Here is a 21,210-nt window from a genome sequence, read left to right as displayed (position 1 = left end):
ACAAAACTATGGGTAGGAGAGGATGAACCCAGTCACTGTGCCAGGTCTTCATGCACATTCTTGGTGACAGACACAGAGAACCAGCCAATGGAGAGGAAGAGGGATGTGCTGCGCTGCACCTGCTTCCTGCAGGAAATGCATTCAAGTGCCCAACACACATGCACGTCCACAAAACTGGCCTTCCACCGGGCCACGGCTCGAAGCATTTCAGAAGACTGAAATCACACAGAGGGTGCTCTGTACTGCAGAAGAATCACACCGGCAGTCAGGAAGAAAGGCGCTGCCTATACTCCTCTACTAGGAAGTCCATGGCGGGGCAAGGGAAAAAGCACAAGGGAAGCGTAAAGATCCATCCACTCTGCTGTGAGGGATCATCGCAAGCCCAACTACCCCTGCCAGCCTAGGTGTGTTGGTGTTGACCACCCGTCGGCAGCAGCAGCCAGGAGCAGAGGCATGTGCTCAAGAGCCCGGCCTCCTGGAGATGGCCCAGGAGAAAACGGCCAGGGTGACGTGCTGTCCACAAGAGATGTTCTACCTGTCCCGACCACCTTCCAGCATCCAGACTAAGGCTGCGGGACACGGCTGCACCAACCACAAGGATCCTTCACTGTTCCTCAGGTTCCTGAGAGTGTACTCAATGAAACAGTGACGCTGAAGAGATCCCAGCACAAAGTATCCCTGCCTGGACTGACCCACGGCCAACCCACACTCAATGGTGAAGACTGGATGCTTCCCCAGGATCAAGGACGAGAGGATGTCTGTTCACACCACTGCTATTCAATGTGGTAACCAAAAAAACAAAAACAAAAAACAGGCATTAGACTAGAAAGGAAAGATAACATGATCTTATACCGAAAATCCTAAGCGATCCGCTAAAAAACTCTTAAGCATAAAAAATGAGTTCAGCCAGGTTGCAAGATACAAGATCAATACTTATCAACAGAATAAATTCAACAAAAGAAGTATAAAACTTATACTCTGAGAACTAACAAAATTGTTGAAACAAAGAAAACCCAAATAAATGGAAAGAAATCCCGTATTCAGGTATCAGAAGACTTAACACTGTTTAGGTGGCAGTGTTCCCCAAAATGACCAACATATTAACACAATCCCCATCAAAATCCCAGCTGACTTCTTAGCAGAAACTGACAAGCTGATCCTAAAATTTATATGGCCACTCAAGGGACTTCAAACAGACAACATAATACTTTTGAAAAAGAGCAGTTAGAGGACTCACAGTTCCTGATTTCAAAACTGACTGCAAAGCTTCAGTGTCCTGAACAGCATGGAACGCGCGCCAGGACTGTCATACGGTCACTAAGCCAAACTGAGGATCCAGAAATAAGCTTTTAGGTTATCGATTTTCAGCAAGGGCACCAAGAGGATGCCAAGTGGGAAAATACAGTGTTTCCAACACATGGTCCTGAGAAAACTGGGTCTGCACGTGCAAGAGTGAAGGTAGGCCCTTACCTTACACCACATGCAAACGCTGACTCAATATGGACCAAAACCTACTGGAAAGAGCTGAAGGCACAAAACTCCAAAAAACCATAAGCACAAATCTTCACGATTTGGACTGGATTAGGCAACATTTGTTAGTTATGATACCAAAGGCACAGCTATCAAGAGACTAAATAGGTAAACTGGATACTATCAGAATTTTTAAAACATTCATGCTCCAAAGGATACCAGCGAAAAATAAAAAGACGAAAGAAAATGAAAAGAACACAAGAAATGGCTAAAAATGTCCTATAAATCACACATCTGATGAAAGACTTGTACCTAAAACACATAAAATCACACATCCGATAAAAGACGTGTACCTAAAACACATAAAATCACACATCCGATAAAAGACGTGTACCTAAAACACATAAAATCACACATCCGATAAAAGACGTGTACCTAAAACACATAAAATCACACATCCGATAAAAGACGTGTACCTAAAACACATAAAATCACACATCCGATAAAAGACTGTACCTAAAACACATAAAATCACACATCCGATAAAAGACGTGTACCTAAAACACATAAAATCACACATCCGATAAAAGACGTGTACCTAAAACACATAAAATCACACATCCGATAAAAGACGTGTACCTAAAACACATAAAATCACACATCCGATAAAAGACGTGTACCTAAAACACATAAAATCACACATCCGATAAAAGACTGTACCTAAAACACATAAAATCACACATCCGATAAAAGACTGTACCTAAAACACATAAAATCACACATCCGATAAAAGACGTGTACCTAAAACATATAAAATCACACATCCGATAAAAGACGTGTACCTAAAACACATAAAATCACACATCCGATAAAAGACGTGTACCTAAAACACATAAAATCACACATCCGATAAAAGACGTGTACCTAAAACACATAAAATCACACATCCGATAAAAGACGTGTACCTAAAATACATAAAGAACTTTTCAACTCAATCATAAGACAAATAACCCAGCAGACATTTCTCCAGTTTGTGGTGAACTGGCACTTTGACAAAACGCAGTGAGAATGTCACTACAATATCCAACTGCTATAAATGTGTTATTTCTGCCTCCATCTCACTGAGACCAGCAAGCAATGGCTGTGGATCCTGCGGGATCCACTGGGTTCTCCCCAAGCAGCCCTGGCAGAGTCTGCAGGACACCCAGGAGGGCACTCAGGGCACGATTCCTCCTGGAGGCAGCCTGGGCTGGGCGTGCAGGGTGACGAGGAAGTGGCAGGCCATGAGGTCCATGGCTGAGTCAGTGCCCCCGCCCCAGCACCACCTTCCCCATCTCTGGGAGCCGCCGCACGCTCAGCAGCATCCGCGGTGGGAAATACCGTTCTGCAGGGTCTGCGCTCTCGACTCCTTCCCCAGATTCACATGGAAGCCGCCACCCAGAGTCGGGGTTTTGCCAGCACCTGGAAACACAAAAAAGACAGATCAGCCAAAACCTGGAGATCTGCATTTACAACCCTTTCATGACATCCACAGACACAGTGAGAACAAAGCTGGGGTCAGCACTCAACGGGGGAAGCAGCAGGTCGGCGCCCCACACCTCCGTCACTGAGCCAGGAACCCCAGTGGGGGAAGCATCTCTCACTCTGCCCGGCCAGCAGGGTTGAGGACAGGCCAACTGCACTTTCCGCATTTTCTTTTTTTTATTTGAGACAGTCTCGCTCTTTCGCCCAGGCTGGAGTGCAGTGGCCCCATCTCCACTCACTGCAAGCTCCGCCTCCTGGGTTCACGCCATTCTCCTGCCTCAGCCTCCCGAGTAGCTGGGACTACAGGCGCCCACCACCATGCCCGGCTGGGATTATAGGCACTTTCTGCATTTTCTAACCATGTCCCTAACACACTGCAAGTCCAGAGTGGACGCTGTCAGACAGCTGCTGGGCAAAAGCACAGATGTACTTCCAAACCTCTGCAAGTGGTGCGCACACAGCATGGGCTGGCCCTCCCCCGTGCCCCAGGCCAGCCTACTCAGATGTCACTCCTGCATGGTGACCACATGTGAACGCATCCACCTCCCTGCTGGACTGCAGGGGACGCAGGTACCATCCCATGTGCCCCAAGGCACTGCAACCAGCCAGTCTGCAGAAGGCCCCCACGCCTCAGTCCACCCACCCATGGGAAGGCTGCAGCTGAACCTGCTGGGCACTCTACTCTGGAGCTCTGCCAACTGACAGCATGCCTACGACACCCACCACATTCTGCCCTGCAGGGCTTCGGGTTAAGACCTGGCCCTGGTACCTCTGGAAACATCAGGTGGACATGTGGATTGTTCACCAACCCAAACGCTGAGGCCTGATCTTCCAACAAGAACAGTGAGGTAAGGCCCCAGGCATGCCCAAAGATGGGGGAGCTGGAAAGTGCCCCCCGCCCCGCAGGGTCGGCCCTCAGTGGCTGGCACAGGGGCCAGTGCATTTGTGACAAAGCACAGACACAGGACTGGAGGCTGCTGCAATCAGGGGACGCGCAGACAACCTTGGCCACTTGGGGGAAGGCAAGTGTGCAGGGCCTGTCGGAGGACACTGGAAGGATGGGATGCAGAAGCAGAAAGCCAATCGCTGGAGCCTGGGGCCAGGCCCTCCAGGGAAAGCATGAGGCAGAGACCTCAGGGTCATCCAGGGGCGGCCACCAGGACAGACAGGGCAGATCAGGCACGGCCTCTGGCTTCACTGTGAATGTAACTGAATCCCAAACAAATACTAACAACACTCTCTAAAGACTCCAATAAAATGATTCTAAAGCTCAGTTGGAAGCAAAAGGAACTAGAGCAGCAAGGAAGTTTTGAAGAGAGCAAGGGGCAGCTACTGCGCCCGTCCGGGAACTCAGAGCTGAACAGGGTCAGGTGGCACTCCGCTTTTCCTGGCGGCAGCAGAGGCAAAGCCCGGGCCTCCTTCAGGCTGAGGCCCAGAGCTGGCCTCCTGGTGGGTAACGTGGCCACAGGGGCAGCCGGCAGCAGCAGCAGGGCACTGGCACTGAGCACAGGCCTCTCCAACAAAGGTGGTGCCCGGACGGGGGCAGTGCCTGGAGACTACCTGGGTTGTCACAACTGGGATCTATGTACTAGTTTTCTGTCGCTGCCATAAAAATTGCCACAAACCTAGTGGCCTTCAAGAAGCTGGAGCAGGGCCGGGCGCGGTGGCTCACGCCTGTAATCCCAGCACTTTGGGAGGCCGAGGTGGGTGGATCACGAGGTCAGGAGATCGAGACCATCTTGGCTAACATGGTGAAACTCTGTCTCTACTAAAAATACAAAATTAGCCAGGCATGGTGGCAGGTGCCTGTGATCCCAGCTACTCAGGAGGCTGAGGCAGGAGAATCGCTTGAACCCAGGAGGTGGAGGTTGCAGTGAGCCGAGATCGTGCCACTGCACTCCAGCCTGGGTGACACAGCAAGACTCCGTCTCAAAAAAATAAAAATAAAAATAAAATAAAAAAGAAGCTGGAGCGGTGGCCAGGCATGGTGGCTCACATCTGTGGTCCCACACTTTGGGAGGCCGGAGCAGGAAGATCGCTCAACCCAGGAGTTCAATACCAGCCTGGGCAACACGGGGAGACCCATTTCTTTCTTTTTGAGACGGAGTTTCGCTCTGTCACCCAGGCTGGAGTGCAGTGGCGCGATCTTGGCTCACTGCAAGCTCCGCCTCCTGGGTTCACACCATTCTCCTGCCTCAGCTCCCAAGTAGCTAGGACTACAGGTGCCCGCAACCACGCCCGGCTAATTTTTTTGTGTTTTTAGTAGAGACAGGGTTTCACTGTGTTAGCCAGGATGGGGGGAGACCCATTTCTACAAAAAAAAAAAACAAAAAAACTGAAAAAAATTAGCTGGATGTGGTGGCGCCGCACCTGCTTGTGGTCCTACTACTCAGGAGGCTGAGGTTGGAGGATCACTACAGCCCAGGTGGTCAAGGCTGCAATGAGCTGAGATCGTGCCACTGCACTCCAACCCAGGTGACAGAGCAAGACCCTGACTCAAAAAAAAAAGAAGCTAGAACAGGCCAAGCGTGGTGACTCACACCTGCAATCACAGCACTTTGAGAGGCTGAGGCAGGAAGACTGCTTGAGCCCAGGAGTTCAAGACCAGCCTGGACAACATAGCAAGATCCCATCTCTACAAAAAAAAAATTAGCGGGGTGTGGTGGGGCACGCCTGTGGTCCCAGCTACTTAGGTGGCTGAGGCAGGCAGATCGTTTGAGTCCAGAAGGTGGAGGCTGCAGTGAGATGTGATGGCACCACTGCACTCCAGCCTGAGCAACAGAGTGAGAACCTGTCTCAAAAAATAATAAAATAAAGAGAAGCTGGAGCAGGTCACAGTGGTGTCTCCTTGTGGGGGCTAGAGAGGACCTGGCAGGGCCACAGTGAGGTGCCTGCTGATATGGGAATCCAGAAGTGAGGCCAGGGAGAAACGCAGGACTCAGGAGAGACCCATCCTGGAATAAGGGGGCTTTGAGCAGCACTGATGAGCCAACTCTAAATTCTGCAGAAATGTGGCCCAGGCCTCCCCAGGCTGAGCTCAAGGTGCCTGCATCTCCGACCCTCCCTCAGAGTTCTTTGTTTTGTGAGCAGTGTGTACTCTTTTTTTTTTTTTTTTTTTTTTTTTTTTTTGAGACAGAGTCTTGCTCTGTCGTCCAGGCTGGAGTGCAGTGGCGCGATCTCGGCTCACTGCAACCTCCACCTCCCGGGTTCAAGCGATTCTCCTGCTTCAGCCTCCTGAGTAGCTGGAACTACAGGTGCGTGCCACCACGCCCAGCTGATCTGATTTTTATATTTTTACTAGACACGAGGTTTCACCACGTTGGCCAGGCTGGCCTTGAATTCCCGACCTCAAGTGATCCACCCACCTCGGCCTCCCAAAGTGCTGGGATTACAGGCATGAGCCACCGCGCCCGGCCTGTTTTTTCTAAGCTTTCGAATTAAGATCACCATTCTGTGTAGCCCCTGGCATGCTAGTCTCCAGCACACGTTCCCTCACCAACTTTTACTTTAGAAAAAGAAAAATCTCACTATATTCTAATTAGTGTATATAATGCTTTTAATAAATAATTCATATAATACTACATTAGAAAAAGGACAATGATCAAAGTATAAAAAGCCAGCTGGGTGCGGTGGCTCATGCCTATAACCCCAGCACTTTGGGAGGCCGAGGCGGTTGGATCACCTGAGGTCGGGAGTTCGAGACCAGCCTAACCAACAAGGAGAAACCCCGTGTCTACTAAAAATACAAAATTAGCCAGGCGTGGTGGCACATGCCTGTAATCCCAGCTACTCAGGAGGCTGAAGCGGGGGAGAATCACTTGAACCCGGGAGGCAGAGGTTGTGGTGAGCTGAGATCGCACCATTGCACTCCAGCCTGGGCAACAAGAGCAAAACTCCATCTCCAAAACAAATAAATAAATAAAAAGCCCCTGAAGCCCCCCCTTCCAAGAATAGGGGACGCCGTACAGCCTCCATTATAGCCACGTTTCCCTGCCTAGGTACAGTGGGCGGCAGGCGTGCTTCTAACAGAACAGGGCCACAGTGAGATGCCACGTTAAATTAGTGATGATTTCGATTCTGGTTGTGTTTCACACAATCTCTTCACTCCTTGACCCATACCCATCAGCTTGCACCACAGCACACTGCAAAGCTGCATGTGTCAGCAGCTCCATGCTCCACCTGCCACCTCTGCCCTCCCTCCTCCATCACTCCCTCTTGCACCCTCCAGCCTCCTGTACCCTCTTCACACCCCAGGACCTCTGTTTCCTGTCCCTGTGTTGTTCTCCCTGTCCCCCAACACCAGTCACCCTCCCTGGGGCCACGCTGCTGCACCTGCTCTGGAAGCGCCTCCTGGCTTCTGCTTCCCTCACACCCTGGTGCGTGCACACTTGCAGGCACACACACAGGACACATGTGGACAGTGTGAAACCTCAGAACACTAACCCACGGGGAGGATGAAAGAGGAAAGTGCCACCTCTGGCTGAAACTGCCACAATGCCCTCTACTTCTAAAAACATTTGGTATTTTCCATAGCGCGTTTCTATAACAAAAAATATGTGCTAGTTTCCGTTAGCTGGAACTGACGTGTGGAAGGGGCCAGGTCTTGTGGGGCCTGGCTGAGACTGCCCCTCTGTGGACAGCAAGGGAGGACCTGCCGTTCCACCAGAGCCAGAGGAGGGCCAGAGGCTGCAGGGGCACCTCTGAGCTCCGACAAAGCCAGCAACATCCTGTACCGTGAAACAGACAGAAAAGCGGGCCAGGGGCCCTCCATGTCCTGAAAGACCCAGCACAGCACTGTCCATTTCACTCCAGGATTCTTCCAACATGAGAAAGCAATAACATTTAATATTCACGTGCTCATTTAACTCAACTAGGGGCGGGCTCAGAGGCTCATGACAGTAATCTCAGCACTTTGGGAGGCCGGTGTGGGCGGGTCACCTGAGGTCAGAAGTTCAAGACCAGCCTGGCCAACAGGGTGAAACTCCGTCTCTACTACAAAATACAAAAAAAAAAATTAGCCAGGCATGGTGGTGTGCTCCTGTAGTCCCAGCTACTCGGGAGGCTGAGGCAGGAGAACTGCTTGAACCCAGGAGATGGAGGTTGCAGTGAGCCAAGACTCCGTCAAAAAAAAAAAAATTTTTTTTAACTGGAGGCTTTCTGTTGCTGCTGTGAAACTTCCTTTTTTTAAGAGACAGGGTCTGGCCAGGCGTGGTGGCTCACGCCTGGAATCCCAGCACTTTCAGAGGCCAAGGCGGGTGGATCACCTGAGGTCAGGAGTTTGAGACCAGCCTGGCCAACATGGTGAAACCCCGTCTCTACTAAAAACACAAAAATTAGCCAGGCGTGGTAGTGTATGCCTGTAATCCCAGCTACTTGGGAGGCTGAGGCAGGAAAATCGCTTGAACCCGGGAGGTGGAGGCTGCAGTGAGCTGAGATCGCGCCACTGCACTCCAGCCTGGGCAACAAGAGAGACACTCCATCTCAAAAAAAAAAAAAAAAGAGAGATAAGTCTCACTCTGTCACCCAGGCTAAAGTGCAGGGGCACCATCATGGCTCACTGCAGCCTCAACCTCTCGGGCTCAAGGAATCCTCCCACCTCAGCCTCCCAAATAGGTGGGACCACAGTCATGCGTCACCATGCCTAGCTAATGTTTTCTTATTTTTTGTTTTCTTTGTTTGTTCTTTTGGAGACGAGACAGAGTTTCACTCCTGTCACCCAGGCTGGAGTGCAATGGCAAGATCTTGGCTCACTGCAACCTCCACCTCCCGGGTTCAAGCGATTCTCATGCCTCAGTCTCCCAAGTAGCTGGGATTATAGGCACCCACCACCATGCCCAGCTAATTTTTGTATTTTGGGGTTTTTTCTTCTTCTTTTTTTTTTTTTTTTTTTTTTTTTTTTTTTTTTTTTTTTTTTTGAACGGAGTCTTGCTCTGTCGCCCAGGCTGGAGTGCAGTGGCACAATCTCGGCTCACTGCAAGCTCCGCCTCCCGGGTTCACGCCATTCTCCTGCCTCAGCCTCTCCGAGTAGCTGGGACTACAGGCGACCGCCACCACGCCCGGCTAATTTTTTTGTATTTTTAGTAGAGACGGGGTTTCACCGTGGTCTCGATCTCCTGACCTCGTGATCCGCCCGCCTAGGCCTCCCAAAGTGCTGGGATTACAAGCGTGAGCCACCGCGCCCGGCCTGGGGTTTTTTCTTGTTGTTTTTTTTTTAGTTTTTGTAGAGACAGTTTCACTATGTTGCCCACGCTGGTCTCAAACTCTTGACCTCAAGTGATCCTCCCACCTTGGTTTCCCAAAATCCTGGGATTACAAGCATGGGCTACCACACCTGGCTGGAAACTTCTTTTAAGGGGAGACACCTGTAGGAGGCCTGGCTGGTTGGGCAGTAATGGATGGAGAGGAATTCAGGGGTCCCACAGGTGAGTGCCCAAAGGAGGCTGGACCAGACTGCAGTGCATCCCTGAGTGCTGGGGACGGGGACCTGGGAACACAGGGCGTGTGCCTACCGGTGGGGCTGGATGCAGCAGCATCAGACATCTGGGAGGAGCACTGACAAACAGGGCCAAGCACGGCAGCCCACACCCCTTCCCAGGCCCACACCCCTTCCCACGCGCAGACCCTTCTCAGGCACAGACCCCTTCCCAGGCACACAACCCTTCCCAAGTGCAGACCCTTCCCAGGCCCACACCCCTTCCCCAGGCCCAGACCCCTTCCCAAGCCCAGACCCCTTCCCCAGGCCACTGCTGAGGAGCTGGTTTTGTAGTGATTACAATCTGGTTATGGAAAACAGGACGTGTGTTACGCTGCAGGCTAACCAGCGGCTTCCTCTCTCACCCAGATGCCAACGGGACAGAATTCACCCGTTTCCTGAGAGTAGGTACCTTCAGCCACAACTTAGGGTTCTGGGGGTCATGGAGCAGAGGCAGAAGCCCGGAGCCTTCCACCCTCAGGACCAGAGTCCCGCCAGGAGTCCAGGCCCACACTCAGAACCCCAGGCCGCAGGGAGAGGCTGGCTGGTCACATCCTTCTCTGAGGCAGAGGGAGCTTCCCAGCAGGCGAGGGCAACTCCGCCTCACGTGTCCCTCCCCAGGGCCAGCGCCGGGTGACATGCAGCCATGTCACAAAGTAGGTCCAGCTGCATTGTGACCCCAAACGGAAAACAGCAGCACTCACGGACACCCCAGCTTCAAAGTTCTAACTGTGAAGCCACTGAAAGTTGTGATTATGGGAAATGCTCCCCACCCCCACAAGTTCTGGTGACACTGAGGTGTGCTGCTCCTTGCGCAGGACGAGGAGGGACCCCCTGCAAGCAGGAGCCTGGGATGCCTGGTGTGTGGGCGCCATCACCATCAGCTGCTGGCAGAGGGAAGCCTCAGGGCACACGCAGCGCAGGACACTGATATGGGCTCACGGGGAAGCCCCGCCTTGCCTCAGTGGAGCAGACGGCCTCCTCGGGGCACTGCCAAGGCCCCAGGCCAACGGCCCCCAACTCCACCGTCCGCCTGGCTCCTCCAGCCACGCTGAGCCTCAGTCCTCGGACACCCACCCTTGTCTCTGCGGAGTCTCTGCTCGGGTAGCCCTGGGACGCTGGAGCACCAGTGTGGTTTCCCGCGTGGGGCCTGGCTTCCAAGGTCAGGACCCTCCTCGGACTCTCCTGAGGCCTCTGGTCACCTGCCCTGATGCCTTAGTTAAATATTTCAGAGTAAACTGCGAGGCTGTGTCAGGTTTAGTTCTCAATTAATAGGCAAGACACCTAGGAAAGACAGTGGCCTTGGGACCTAGAAAACAACAGCTCAAAGAGAAAGCTCAGCTTTCAAGATAAAGCTGGAGGAAGGGGCAGCCGGGGCCTATTTGTGTGCCAGAGAAACTGAGAAGCCACCAAGGTTTCCAGCCCCCTGTGATCACCACTGGGACGAGGGAGGGAGGATGCCAAGTGGGCACCTAGAGAGCCTGCCTGGGAGACAGAGGGGCTGCCCAGAGCAACAGATCCCCTCTCTCCTCTCTCCTCCCCACTCTCGGCCCAGGCACCACCTGCGCCGGTCTCCAGGGGCTAAGAACCCGTCGCCTCGCAGCACTTCCCCCAGGACCACCACAGTTGGTTGCTGGGCCTGCCCCTCCCTCAAGAGAGTGTGCCTGGGCTCAGAGGCGTCTTGGGGCCACCTGACAGCACTGGCTCTGAGCTCGTTCTGACAGCACCCGGGTGACAGACTTCCAGCTCTGCACTGCTCCACACCACCGTCCTCCCCCAGCAGGGCACAGTGAGGGCAGCGTGCTGTCACCAGGCCCGGATGCACTTAGCACTGTGCCTGCCCGGGAAACCCTGTGTCTGCTGCCATGACAACTTGCTTTTATTACTGTTGTTATCATCCCAACAGACATCAAAGTCTTGGCAACTGTGACACAGCTGCAAACTCTGTGCCCAGCAGTCCTAGGAAGACACCCAGGGAGTATGGGCATGGAAGACGATGGGGAGGGAAGAGCAGGAGGGAAAACTCAATGAAGTCCCAAGCCAGTTCTTAGAAAAGATCAAAAAAACTGATCAACTTCTAGCAAGAGAGACAAATGGAAAAAAAGACACAAAACACCAACATCTGAAAGGAAAAAGGAGGCCACTGTGGACCCCGCAGATACCAAAACGATAAGGGAATGCTTCGAACAACTCTCTGGGCAAATTCAACAACTAGGTCAAGTAGACCAATTCCTCAAAACACAAGCGGCTAACTCACCCCAGGTGAAACACAGCATCTAAAATATAACTAGAACCTCAATGATGAAAGAAGCCGAAACCACAGTGCAGAATCTTCTGAGAAAGAAACCTTTGGGACCAGATGGCTACGCTGGTGAATTCTACCAAACATTTCAGAAAGAAAGACACCAACTCTACATAATCTCTTCCAGAAAACAGAAGAGGAAACGTTTCCCAACCCATTCCATAAGGAGCAGAACCTTGATATCCAAGACGAGGGCACTACAGGAACAACTACAGGCCAATATCCCACGCAAGCATCAGCAGAAACCCTCAACAGAACATCCGGGGCTGGGCAAAGCAGCTCACGTCGCTAATCCCAGCACTTTGGGAGGCCAAGATGGGAGGATGCCTTGAGGCCAGAAGTTCGAGACCAGCCTGAGCAGCAAAGCAAGACCATATCTCTACAAAAAAAAAAAAAAAATTGGTGTTGGCGCATGCCTGTCATCCTAGAACTTTGAGAGGCCAAGGCGGGAGAATTACCTGAGCCCAGGAGTTCCAGACCAGCCTGGTCAACGTGGCAAAACCCCATCTCTACAAGAAAAATACAAAAATCGGCTGGGTATAGTAGGGCGCACCTGTAGTCCCAGCAACTCAGGAGGCTGAGCTGGGAGGGCCACTGGAGTCCAGGGGATCACGACTGCAGTAAGCCATGACTACTGCACTCCAGCCAGGGTGACTGAGCAAGATCCTAGACCCTGTCTCCCCAACCAAAAAAAATTTTTTTAATTAGCTGGGCATGGTAGTGCATGCCCGTAGCCCTAGCTACTCTGGAGTCTGAGGTGGAAGGATCTCTTGAACCCAGAAGCTCCAGGCTGCAGTGACCTGTGATCACACCACTGCACTCCAATCTGGGCAACAGTGAGACTGTCCCAGAAAAAAACAAAGGCTGGGCGCGGTGGCTCACACCTGTAATCCCAGCACTTTGGGAGGCCGAGGCGGGTGGATCACGAGGTCAGGAGATTGAGACCATCCTGGCTAACATGGTGAAACCTCGTCTCTACTAAAAATACAAAAAATTAGCCGGGCGTGGTGCTGGGAGCCTGTAGTCCCAGCTACTCAGGAGGCTGAGGCAGGAGAATGGCGTGAACCTGGGAGGCGGAGCTTGCAGTGAGCCGAGACTGTGCCACTGGACTCCAGCCTGCATGACAGAGCAAGACGCCGTCTCAAAAAAAAAAAAAAACTTAGCTAGGTGCGGTGGCGGCTGCCTGTAATCCCAGCTACTTGGGATGCTGAGGCAGGGGAATCCCTTGAACCTGGGAGGCGGAAGCTGCAGTGAGCCGAGATGGCACCACTGCACTCCAGCCTGGGCAATAAGAGAAAGACACCGTCTCAAAAACAAAACAAAACAAAAAAAACCTCTTAGAACTAACAGGTAAGTTTAGCAAAGCCATAGGAAACAGGACAACACAGAAATCAACCATATTTATATAAACAAGCAATGAAGAGTTGAAAACTAAATTTAAAAAAATTCCACTTACAATAACTCTTAATAAAGCTTAGGTACACATCGTAAAAAATGTCTAGAGGGCCGAGCATGGCAGCTCATGCCTGTAATCCCAGCACTTTGAGAGGCTGAAGTGGGCAGATCACTTGAGGTCAGGAGTTCGAGACCAGCCTGGCCAACATGGTGAAACCCTGTCTCTACTAAAAATACAAAAATTATCCAGGCATAGTGGTGGGCGCCTGTAATCCCAGCTACTTGGGAGGCTGAGGCACAAGAATCGCTTGAACCCAAGAGGCGGAGGTTGCAGTGAGCCGAGGTTGCACCACTGCACTCCAGCCTGAGTGACAGAGTGAGACTCCATCTCAAAAAAAAAAAGTCCAGAAGCTGTATGCTGAAAACTACCCAACGCTGACAGACTATATCAAAGAATCTAAATGAATGCAGACATGCACTCTGTTCATGGACTACAAGATTCAACATACAAAAAATGTCAGCTGGGTGCAGTGGCTCCCACCTGTAATCCCAGCACTTTGGGAGGCCGAAGCGGGTGGATTACGAGGTCAGGAGTTCGAGACCAGCCTGGCCAATGTGGTGAAACCCCGTCTCTACTAAAAAATATACAAAAATTAGCTGGGCGTGGTGGCGCGCGCCTGCAGTCCCAGCTACTCAGAAGGCTGAGGCAGCAGAATAGCTTGAACTCGGGAGGCGGAGGGTGCAGTGAGCTGAGATCGCGCCACTGCACTCCAGCCTGGGTGATAGAGTGAGACTCTGTCTCAAAAAAAGAGAAAGAAAGAAAAAAATGTCAGCTCTCCCTAAATTTATCAAGAGGTTTAATGCAATTCCAATGAAAACTCCACCCGGACTTTTGTACAGGTTGAACATCCCAAATCCAAAAATCTGATATTATAAATGCTCCAAAACATGAAACTTTTTGAGTATCAGCACGATGCTCAAAGGAAATGCTCACTGGAGCATCTCAGATTTCAGATTTTTGGATTACGGATGCTTAACCAGTAATTATAATGCAGATATTCCAAAATCAGAAAACTCCGGTATCCAAAACACTTCCGGTCCCAAGCATTTCAGGTAAGAATATGTGACCTGTAGAGATGCACAAACTTACTCTAAAATTAAAAGGGGAAAGGGAAATTAATAGCTACAACTTTGAAAAGAAGAACAAAGGTTGAGGGACTCACAATATCTGATTTCAGGACAATATAACAGGTATAGTAAAAAAAGCATGTGATGCTTACAAAGGAAGCAGCACCTGATCAACAGGGCAGGACACAAGGCCCAGAGGCAGACCTGCACCGACGGGGCCCAGTGAGCACAGCCGAGGGAGCAAAGGCCTTCAGTGGACAAAGGGCAGTCTTTCAACAAACAGTGTTGAAACAAGGGGACCTCCACATAAACAATGAGCCTCAGCCTACAAAGCACACCTTATACAAAACTTAGATGGGCCACAGATTTAGGCCAGGCACAGGGGCTCATGCCTGTAATCCCAGCACTTTGGGAGGCTGAGGCAGGTGGATCACTTGAGGTCAGGTGTTCAAGACCAGCCTGACGAACATGGTGAAACCCTGTCTCTACTAAAAATACAAAAATTAGCCAAGCGAGGTGGCGCACGCCTGTAATCTCAGGTACTTGGGAGGCTGAGGCACGAGAATCACTTGAACCTGGGAGGCAGAGGTTGCAGTGAAACGAGATTGTGCCACTGCACTCCAGCCTGGGCCACAGAGCAAGACTCTGTCTCAAAAAAAAAAAAAAAAAAAAAAAAAAAAAAGTTAAAACTTCTGCTTTGAGGCCAGGCGCGGTGGCTCATGCCTGTAATCCCGGCACTTTGGGAGGCCGAGGTAGGCAGATCGAGACCATCCCGGCTAACAAAGTGAGACCCCGTCTCCATTAAAAAATACAAAAAAATTAGCCAGGCATGGTGGCGGGCACCTGTAGTCTCAGCTACTCGGGAGGCTGAGGCAGGAGAATGGCATGAACCTGGGAGGCAGAGCTTGCAGTGAGCCGAGATCAAGCCACTGCACTCCAGCCTGGGCGACAGAGCAAGACTCCATCTCGAAAAAAAAAAAAAAAAAAAAAAATTTCTGCTTTGAAAATCACATATACAACAAAAGGCCTGTAACTACAATCCACAAAGAACTCTCAAAACTCAACAGTAAGAAAACAACCCAAATAAAAAATGAGAGTCAGGGTGTGATGGCTCATGCCTGTAATCCCAGCAATTTGGGAGGCCAAGGCTGGAGTATCTCTTGAGCCCAAGAGTTTGAGACCAGCCTGGGCAACATAGAGACCTTGTCTCTACTAAAAATAAAATTAAAAAAAATTATCACAGCATGGTGGCATGCACCTGTAGTCTCAGCTACTCAGGAGGTTGAGGCAGGAGAATTGCAGCAGAATTGCCTGAGCCTAGGAGTTCAAGGCTGGGCCATTGCACACCAGCCTGGGCCACAGAGTGAGATCCTGTCTCAAGATAAATAAAAAACAAGACTTGAGCACACATTTAAACAAAGAGGATTCGGGCATGGCAAATAAGCACCCTAATGAGGTTGAACATCACTAGCCAGTAGGGAAATACAGAATTTCCACATCGTAGAATACCACTATGATGAGATGCCACACACCCGTTAAAACAACCAAAATAAAAACATCAACAACACCAAGTGCTGGTGAAGATGTGGGGAACTGGTGAGAACGCATAATGGTACAGCCACATCACAAAACAGTTCATGACAGTTTCCCATAGAGTTAAACATATAGCTAAGTTCCCCAGAGAAATGAAAACGTATGTTCACATAGAGAGCTGCAAATGAATCGTTTTAGCAGCTCTATTCACAACCACCTGAAACTGGCCACAGTCCAGCTCCTTCCACAGGCTGGGTACCATCCCCAGCCTGCAATACTGCCCATCACTGAAACGTCCCCTCCGAGGCCTGCAGCAGCCTGAGTGGCCTTAGGGCATCCGCCTGGGAACCGCCAAGGCCAAGGTCAGCAGCAATCGGATTCTAAGTACCAGACATTGCTGAAAACAAAACTGCAGGCACAGAGAGTGACAGTGAGGGGCAGTTTGAGGGGCCTTCTGGGCTCCCCCGGCTCTCCTCAGCCCTCCCTGTGCTGGCTGCCCTGGCCCACGCGTGTGTCGAGGGAGTCCACGAGCGCCACGGGGGTCCACACCCGCGCCAAGGAGGTCTACATTCGCGCCAAGGGGATCCACACTCGCGCCAAGACGGCGCAGAACCGCGCGCCCCGACAGAGCGGGCGGTACCGAGGCGCGGGTTCCGGCCGCGCCGTCACCGCCTCCAGCCCGCCTAAGCCGCACCGGGAAGTCCGCGCAGCGCCAGCCCGCGGGACTCACCGTCCAGGGACACGAACTGGCCCACGGCCGAGGAGCCGCCGCCGCTGCTCTCCACGAACTGCACCTCGGACACGATGATGTTGTCCTCCAGCACTGAGCCGCAGGCAGTGCACACCGCGTCCCCTCGCGCCGCGTCCAGCTCGATATCCGTGCCGCCGCAACCGCGGCACACGCGGCCCGTCATGCCGGCGACCGTGCGGGCAGCGCCCGGAGCCTCCCAAGCCTCTCAAGCCGCCCGAGTTTCCGGAGCAGCCCGCGCCGCCCGCCCAGGCCCAGCCGCCCGCCCAGGCCCAGTCGCCCAGGCCTCGCCGCTCTCGCGAGGCCCCGCGCCAGCCGATTCGCAGCCGCAGATTCGCCGCGGGTGCCGGGGCCGCGCCGCCCGCAACGGCCGGGCCCGCGGGACTGGGACAGGCACCGGGACCACGGCGGGGACGCGAGGACTGGAGCCGCGACCTCCCGGCCCGGCGCGGCCGCGGCCTCCCCACTGCGAGCGAGCTGGCCTCCCTTGCGGCGCGCCAGCGTCGGAGGGGCGACCTGCGGGGGCTGGGCTTCGGCGAAACCCGAGTCGGGCCTAGCGCTGAGCGCAGCCGAGGACTGGCGCTTGGGGGCGGGGCCACGGCGGTGAGCGCAGCCCGGGACTGGGGCTTAGGGCGGGGCCTCGGCGGTGGGCGCAGCGCGGGACTGGAGCTTAGGGCGGGGCCTCGGCGGTGAGCGCAGCCCGGGACTGGGCTTAGGGCGGGGCCTCGGCGGTGAGCGCAGCCCGGGACTGGGGCTTAGGGCGGGGCCTCGGCGGTGAGCGCAGCCCGGGACTGGAGCTTAGGGCGGGGCCTCGGCGGTGAGCGCAGCCCGGGACTGGAGCTTAGGGCGGGGCCTCGGCGGTGAGCGCAGCCGGGACTGGAGCTTAGGGCGGGGCCTCGGCGGTGAGCGCAGCCCGGGACTGGGGCTTAGGGCGGGGCCTCGGCGGTGAGCGCAGCCCGGGACTGGAGCGCAGCCCGGGACTGGAGCTTAGGGCGGGGCCTCGGCGGTGAGCGCAGCCGGGACTGGGCTTGGGGCGGGGCCCGGCGGTGAGCGCAGCCCGGGACTGGAGCTTGGGCGGGGCCTCGGCGGTGAGCGCAGCCCGGGACTGGAGCTTGGGGCGGGGCCTCGGCGGTGAGCGCAGCCCGGGACTGGGCTTAGGGCGGGGCCTCGGCGGTGAGCGCAGCCCGGGACTGGAGCGCAGCCCGGGACTGGAGCTTAGGGCGGGGCCTCGGCGGTGAGCGCAGCCCGGGACTGGAGCGCAGCCCGGACTGGGGCTTAGGGCGGGGCCTCGGCGGTGAGCGCAGCGCGGGACTGGAGCTTGGGGCGGGGCCTCGGCGCTGGGCGACACCGGGGACTAGAGCTAAGGGCGGGGCCTCGCGGTGAGTGCGGCCGGGGACGAGACCCGAGGCTGGCGACGGGACCTAAGGCAGTGGGCGGGCCCTTGGCGATGAACGCAGTCGGGGATTAAAGCTGGACGCGGGGCAGGGGAGGGCCCTCCTCGGATAGTGAGCGCGGTCTCCAGCGGCGAGCCGGGTGCGGGGCTGAGGGTGGGGGGCGAGGCCTCCGATGGAGAGACGGCCTGCGAAGGGAACTGGAGCTGTGGGCGGGGAAGGGGGCGGAGCCTGGGTCTAGCCCCCGTACTGTGGGCGGGGCTTGAGGCGAGGGGCCCAGCGTGGTGGGCGGGGCCTTGGCTCCTGAGGGTGACCTAGAACCCAACCCGAGGCCACCCTGCCCCGCCCTCCGCATTTGCGGCGCCCGCCGCTCCGCTCGCCTTGATACCAGAGCCTCCCCGTGCGCCCCGCTATTCCCCGTTTTCTGTTCCCCTAAAATTCCCGCTTTCTAGCAGTCATTCGTGGCCACCTGTGGTTTCCCGTGAGTCACCTCGCTGTGCCCCCTACCCAGAGCGGGAACCTTGGCTGCGCTCGCCCTCAAATATCTGCAGATGGGGTTCACAATCGCCATAGGGCCGGTGACATACCCAGGAATGAGCCTAAAAAGAAATGCGTGACCAGGCGCAGTGGCTCACGCTTGTAATCCCAGCACTTTGGGAGGCCAAGGCAGGCGGCTCACGTGAGGTGAGGAGTTCGAGACCAGCCTGGCCAACATGGCGAAACCCCGTCTCCACTAAAAATACAAAATAGCCCGGCTTGGTGGTGGGCGCCTGTAATCCCAGCTACTCGCGAGTCTGAGAGAGGAGAATCGCTTGAACCTGAGAGGTGGAGGTTGCAGTGAGCCGAGATGGCGCCATTGCACTCCAGCCTGGGTGACGGGTGACAAGAGTGAAACTCCGTGTCAAAAAAAAAAAAGAGAGAGCGAAAAGGAAATGCGGAAGACCCCACCCTTTTTTTTTTTTTTTTTTTGAGACGGAGTCTCTGTCGCCCAGGCTGGAGTGCAGTAGTGAGATATCGGCTCACTACAACCTCCACCTCCCAGGTTCAAGCGATTCTCCTCTCTCAGCCTCCTGGGGAAGTAGCTGGGATTACAGGCGCCTAATTTTTGTATTTTTAGTAGAGACGGGATTTCACTATGCTACCCAGGCTGGTCTCGAACTCCTGACATCAAGTGATTCGGCCACCCAAAGTGCTGGGATTACAGGCGTGAGCCACCGCGCCGGCCAAGAGCCATTTTTTTTTTTTAACTCTAAACCTTGACTGTAGGACCTAAAAGGAGCTCAAACTAAATTTTAAAAAATAAATAAACCACCCCATTCCCACGTGGAAGCAAAGTTGTAAATACATAAATTATTTCCAAGTCGGTGTGTAAAATGATGTAATCCCAATCAAAATGTCAACAGGGTTTGGCACGCTTGTGCGTGCCTGCAATCCCAACACTGGGAGGCGGAGGAGGGAGGCTTGCTTGAGCCCCAAGGTGAAGGCTGCTAGTGAGGGGTGCACTCCAGCCTGGGCCACAGAGGGAGACCTTGTCTCTAAAAAAAAAAAAAAAAAAAAAAGAGGCCAGGCGCGGTGCCTCACGCCTGTAATCCCAGCACTTTGGGAAGCCGAGGCGGGCGGATCACGAGGTCAGGAGATCGAGACCATCCTGGCTAACATGGTGAAACCCTGTTTCTACTACTAAATACACACAAAAAATTAGATGGGCATGGCGGCAGACGCCTGTAGTCCCAGCTACTCGGGAGGCTGAGGCAGGAGAATGACGTGAACCTGGGAGGCGGAATTTACAGTGAGCAGAGATTGCACCACTGCACTCCAGCCTGGGCGACAGAGTGAGACTCCCTCTCAAAAAAAAAAAAAAAAAACAACAGGATTTTTCAGAGAATTTGATAAGCTGATGCTAAAGTCATCTGGAAGAGATAATCTGATGCTAAAGTCATCTGGAAGAGATAATCCAAAGGAATAGTAAAAAAAAAAAAAAAAAAAAAAAAAAAAAAAAATTATAAAAAGAAAAAACTCAGCTGGGTGCAGTGACTCACACCTGTAATCCCAGCACTTTAGGAGGTCAAGGCAGGCAGCTCATCTGAGGTCAGGAGTTCGAGACCAGCCTGGCCAACATGGTGAAACCCCGTCTTTACAAAAATTAGGCCAGGGAAGGTGACTCATGCTTGTAATCAGAGCACTTTGGGAGGCCAAGGCAGGTGGATCATTTGAGGTCAAGAGTTCGAGACCAGCCTCTGGCCAACACGGCGAAACCCTGTCTCTACTGAAAGTACAAACATTGGCTGGGTGCGGTGGCTCATGCCTATAATCCCAGCACTTTGGGAGGCTGAAATGGGTGGATCACGAGGTCAAGAGTTCGAGACCAGCCTGGCCAACATGCTGAAACCCCATCTCTACTAAAAATACAAAAATTAGCTGGGCGTGGTGGCACATGCCTGTAATCCCAGTTACTTGAGGCTAAGGTAGGAGAATCGCTTGCACCCAAGAGGCAGAGGTTGCAGTGAGCCAAGATTGCACCACTGTACCCAGCCTGGGCGATAGAGTGAGGCTGCATCTCAAACAAAAAACAAAAAAACACAATAATTATCCGAGCGTGGTGGCGTGTGCCTGTAATCCCAGCTACTGTGGAGGCTGAGGCAGGAGAATCACTTGAACCCAGAGGCAGAGGTTGCAGTGAACTGAGATTGCACCACTGCACTCCACCCTGGGTGACAGAGCAAGATCCTGTCTCAAACAAAACAAAACAAAACAAAACTTAAGGAGGGCTGAATTGCCCTTCTGTTTCTCAAAAAAATCACATCAAATTATAGCCATTAATCCAGGGATTATTTGTGCAGGAACAAGTGGAATAGAAACTTAGGGACCTCAAATCAGTGAGGAAAAAAGATAGACTCCTCAGTAAGCTTGGGATTTCCGTGTATTACGAGGAAATGGGTAAACTGAATCGAGACCTCACACAGTTCTAAAACCCAATTCCAAGTAGCATTCAGAGCTAACAGTAAAAACAAAACCACAAGACTATTGGAATCAAATAGAAAAGAATATTTTAAAATTCAGCAAATATCTGTCATGCGGATGAGTGGTGCTGGCATCTGAACCCCCTCCTCAGGGTGACGCCTCCTTCCTCTCCCAAAGCGGCCAGTGCCAGCCCCATTACCCCCACTGCGTGGATGGGTCATGGGAACATACACCACCACCCTGGAGGCTCAAGCCAGAAGAATTTCTGTGCTCCAAAAGGCCTAAA

At 53.2% G+C, this 21,210-nt stretch overlaps 1 protein-coding gene across 2 annotated transcripts in view; it reads right to left on the bottom strand.

Annotated features, from left to right (window-relative positions):
* BRF1 (BRF1 RNA polymerase III transcription initiation factor subunit) overlaps positions 1–17,160 on the bottom strand; it is a 78,595-nt gene extending 61,435 nt beyond the window's left edge. For both annotated transcript variants that reach the window (XM_030804118.1, XM_030804119.1), the window contains exons 1-2: positions 16,555–17,160; positions 2,851–2,931 (exon numbers count right to left, since the gene is read on the bottom strand). In XM_030804118.1, the coding sequence (XP_030659978.1) occupies positions 2,851–2,931; positions 16,555–16,738 (265 nt within the window). In that variant the 5' untranslated portion in view covers positions 16,739–17,160. The remainder of the gene's footprint in view (positions 1–2,850; positions 2,932–16,554) is intronic.
* Positions 17,161–21,210: the final 4,050 nt, after the last annotated feature.

Source organism: Nomascus leucogenys, chromosome 22a, assembly GCF_006542625.1.
Source record: "Nomascus leucogenys isolate Asia chromosome 22a, Asia_NLE_v1, whole genome shotgun sequence".
In the NCBI taxonomy this organism is placed as follows: Eukaryota; Metazoa; Chordata; class Mammalia; order Primates; family Hylobatidae; genus Nomascus; species Nomascus leucogenys.
The sequence above is the reverse complement of the archived record's forward strand: the minus strand, read 5'-3'. Positions and strand labels throughout refer to the sequence as shown.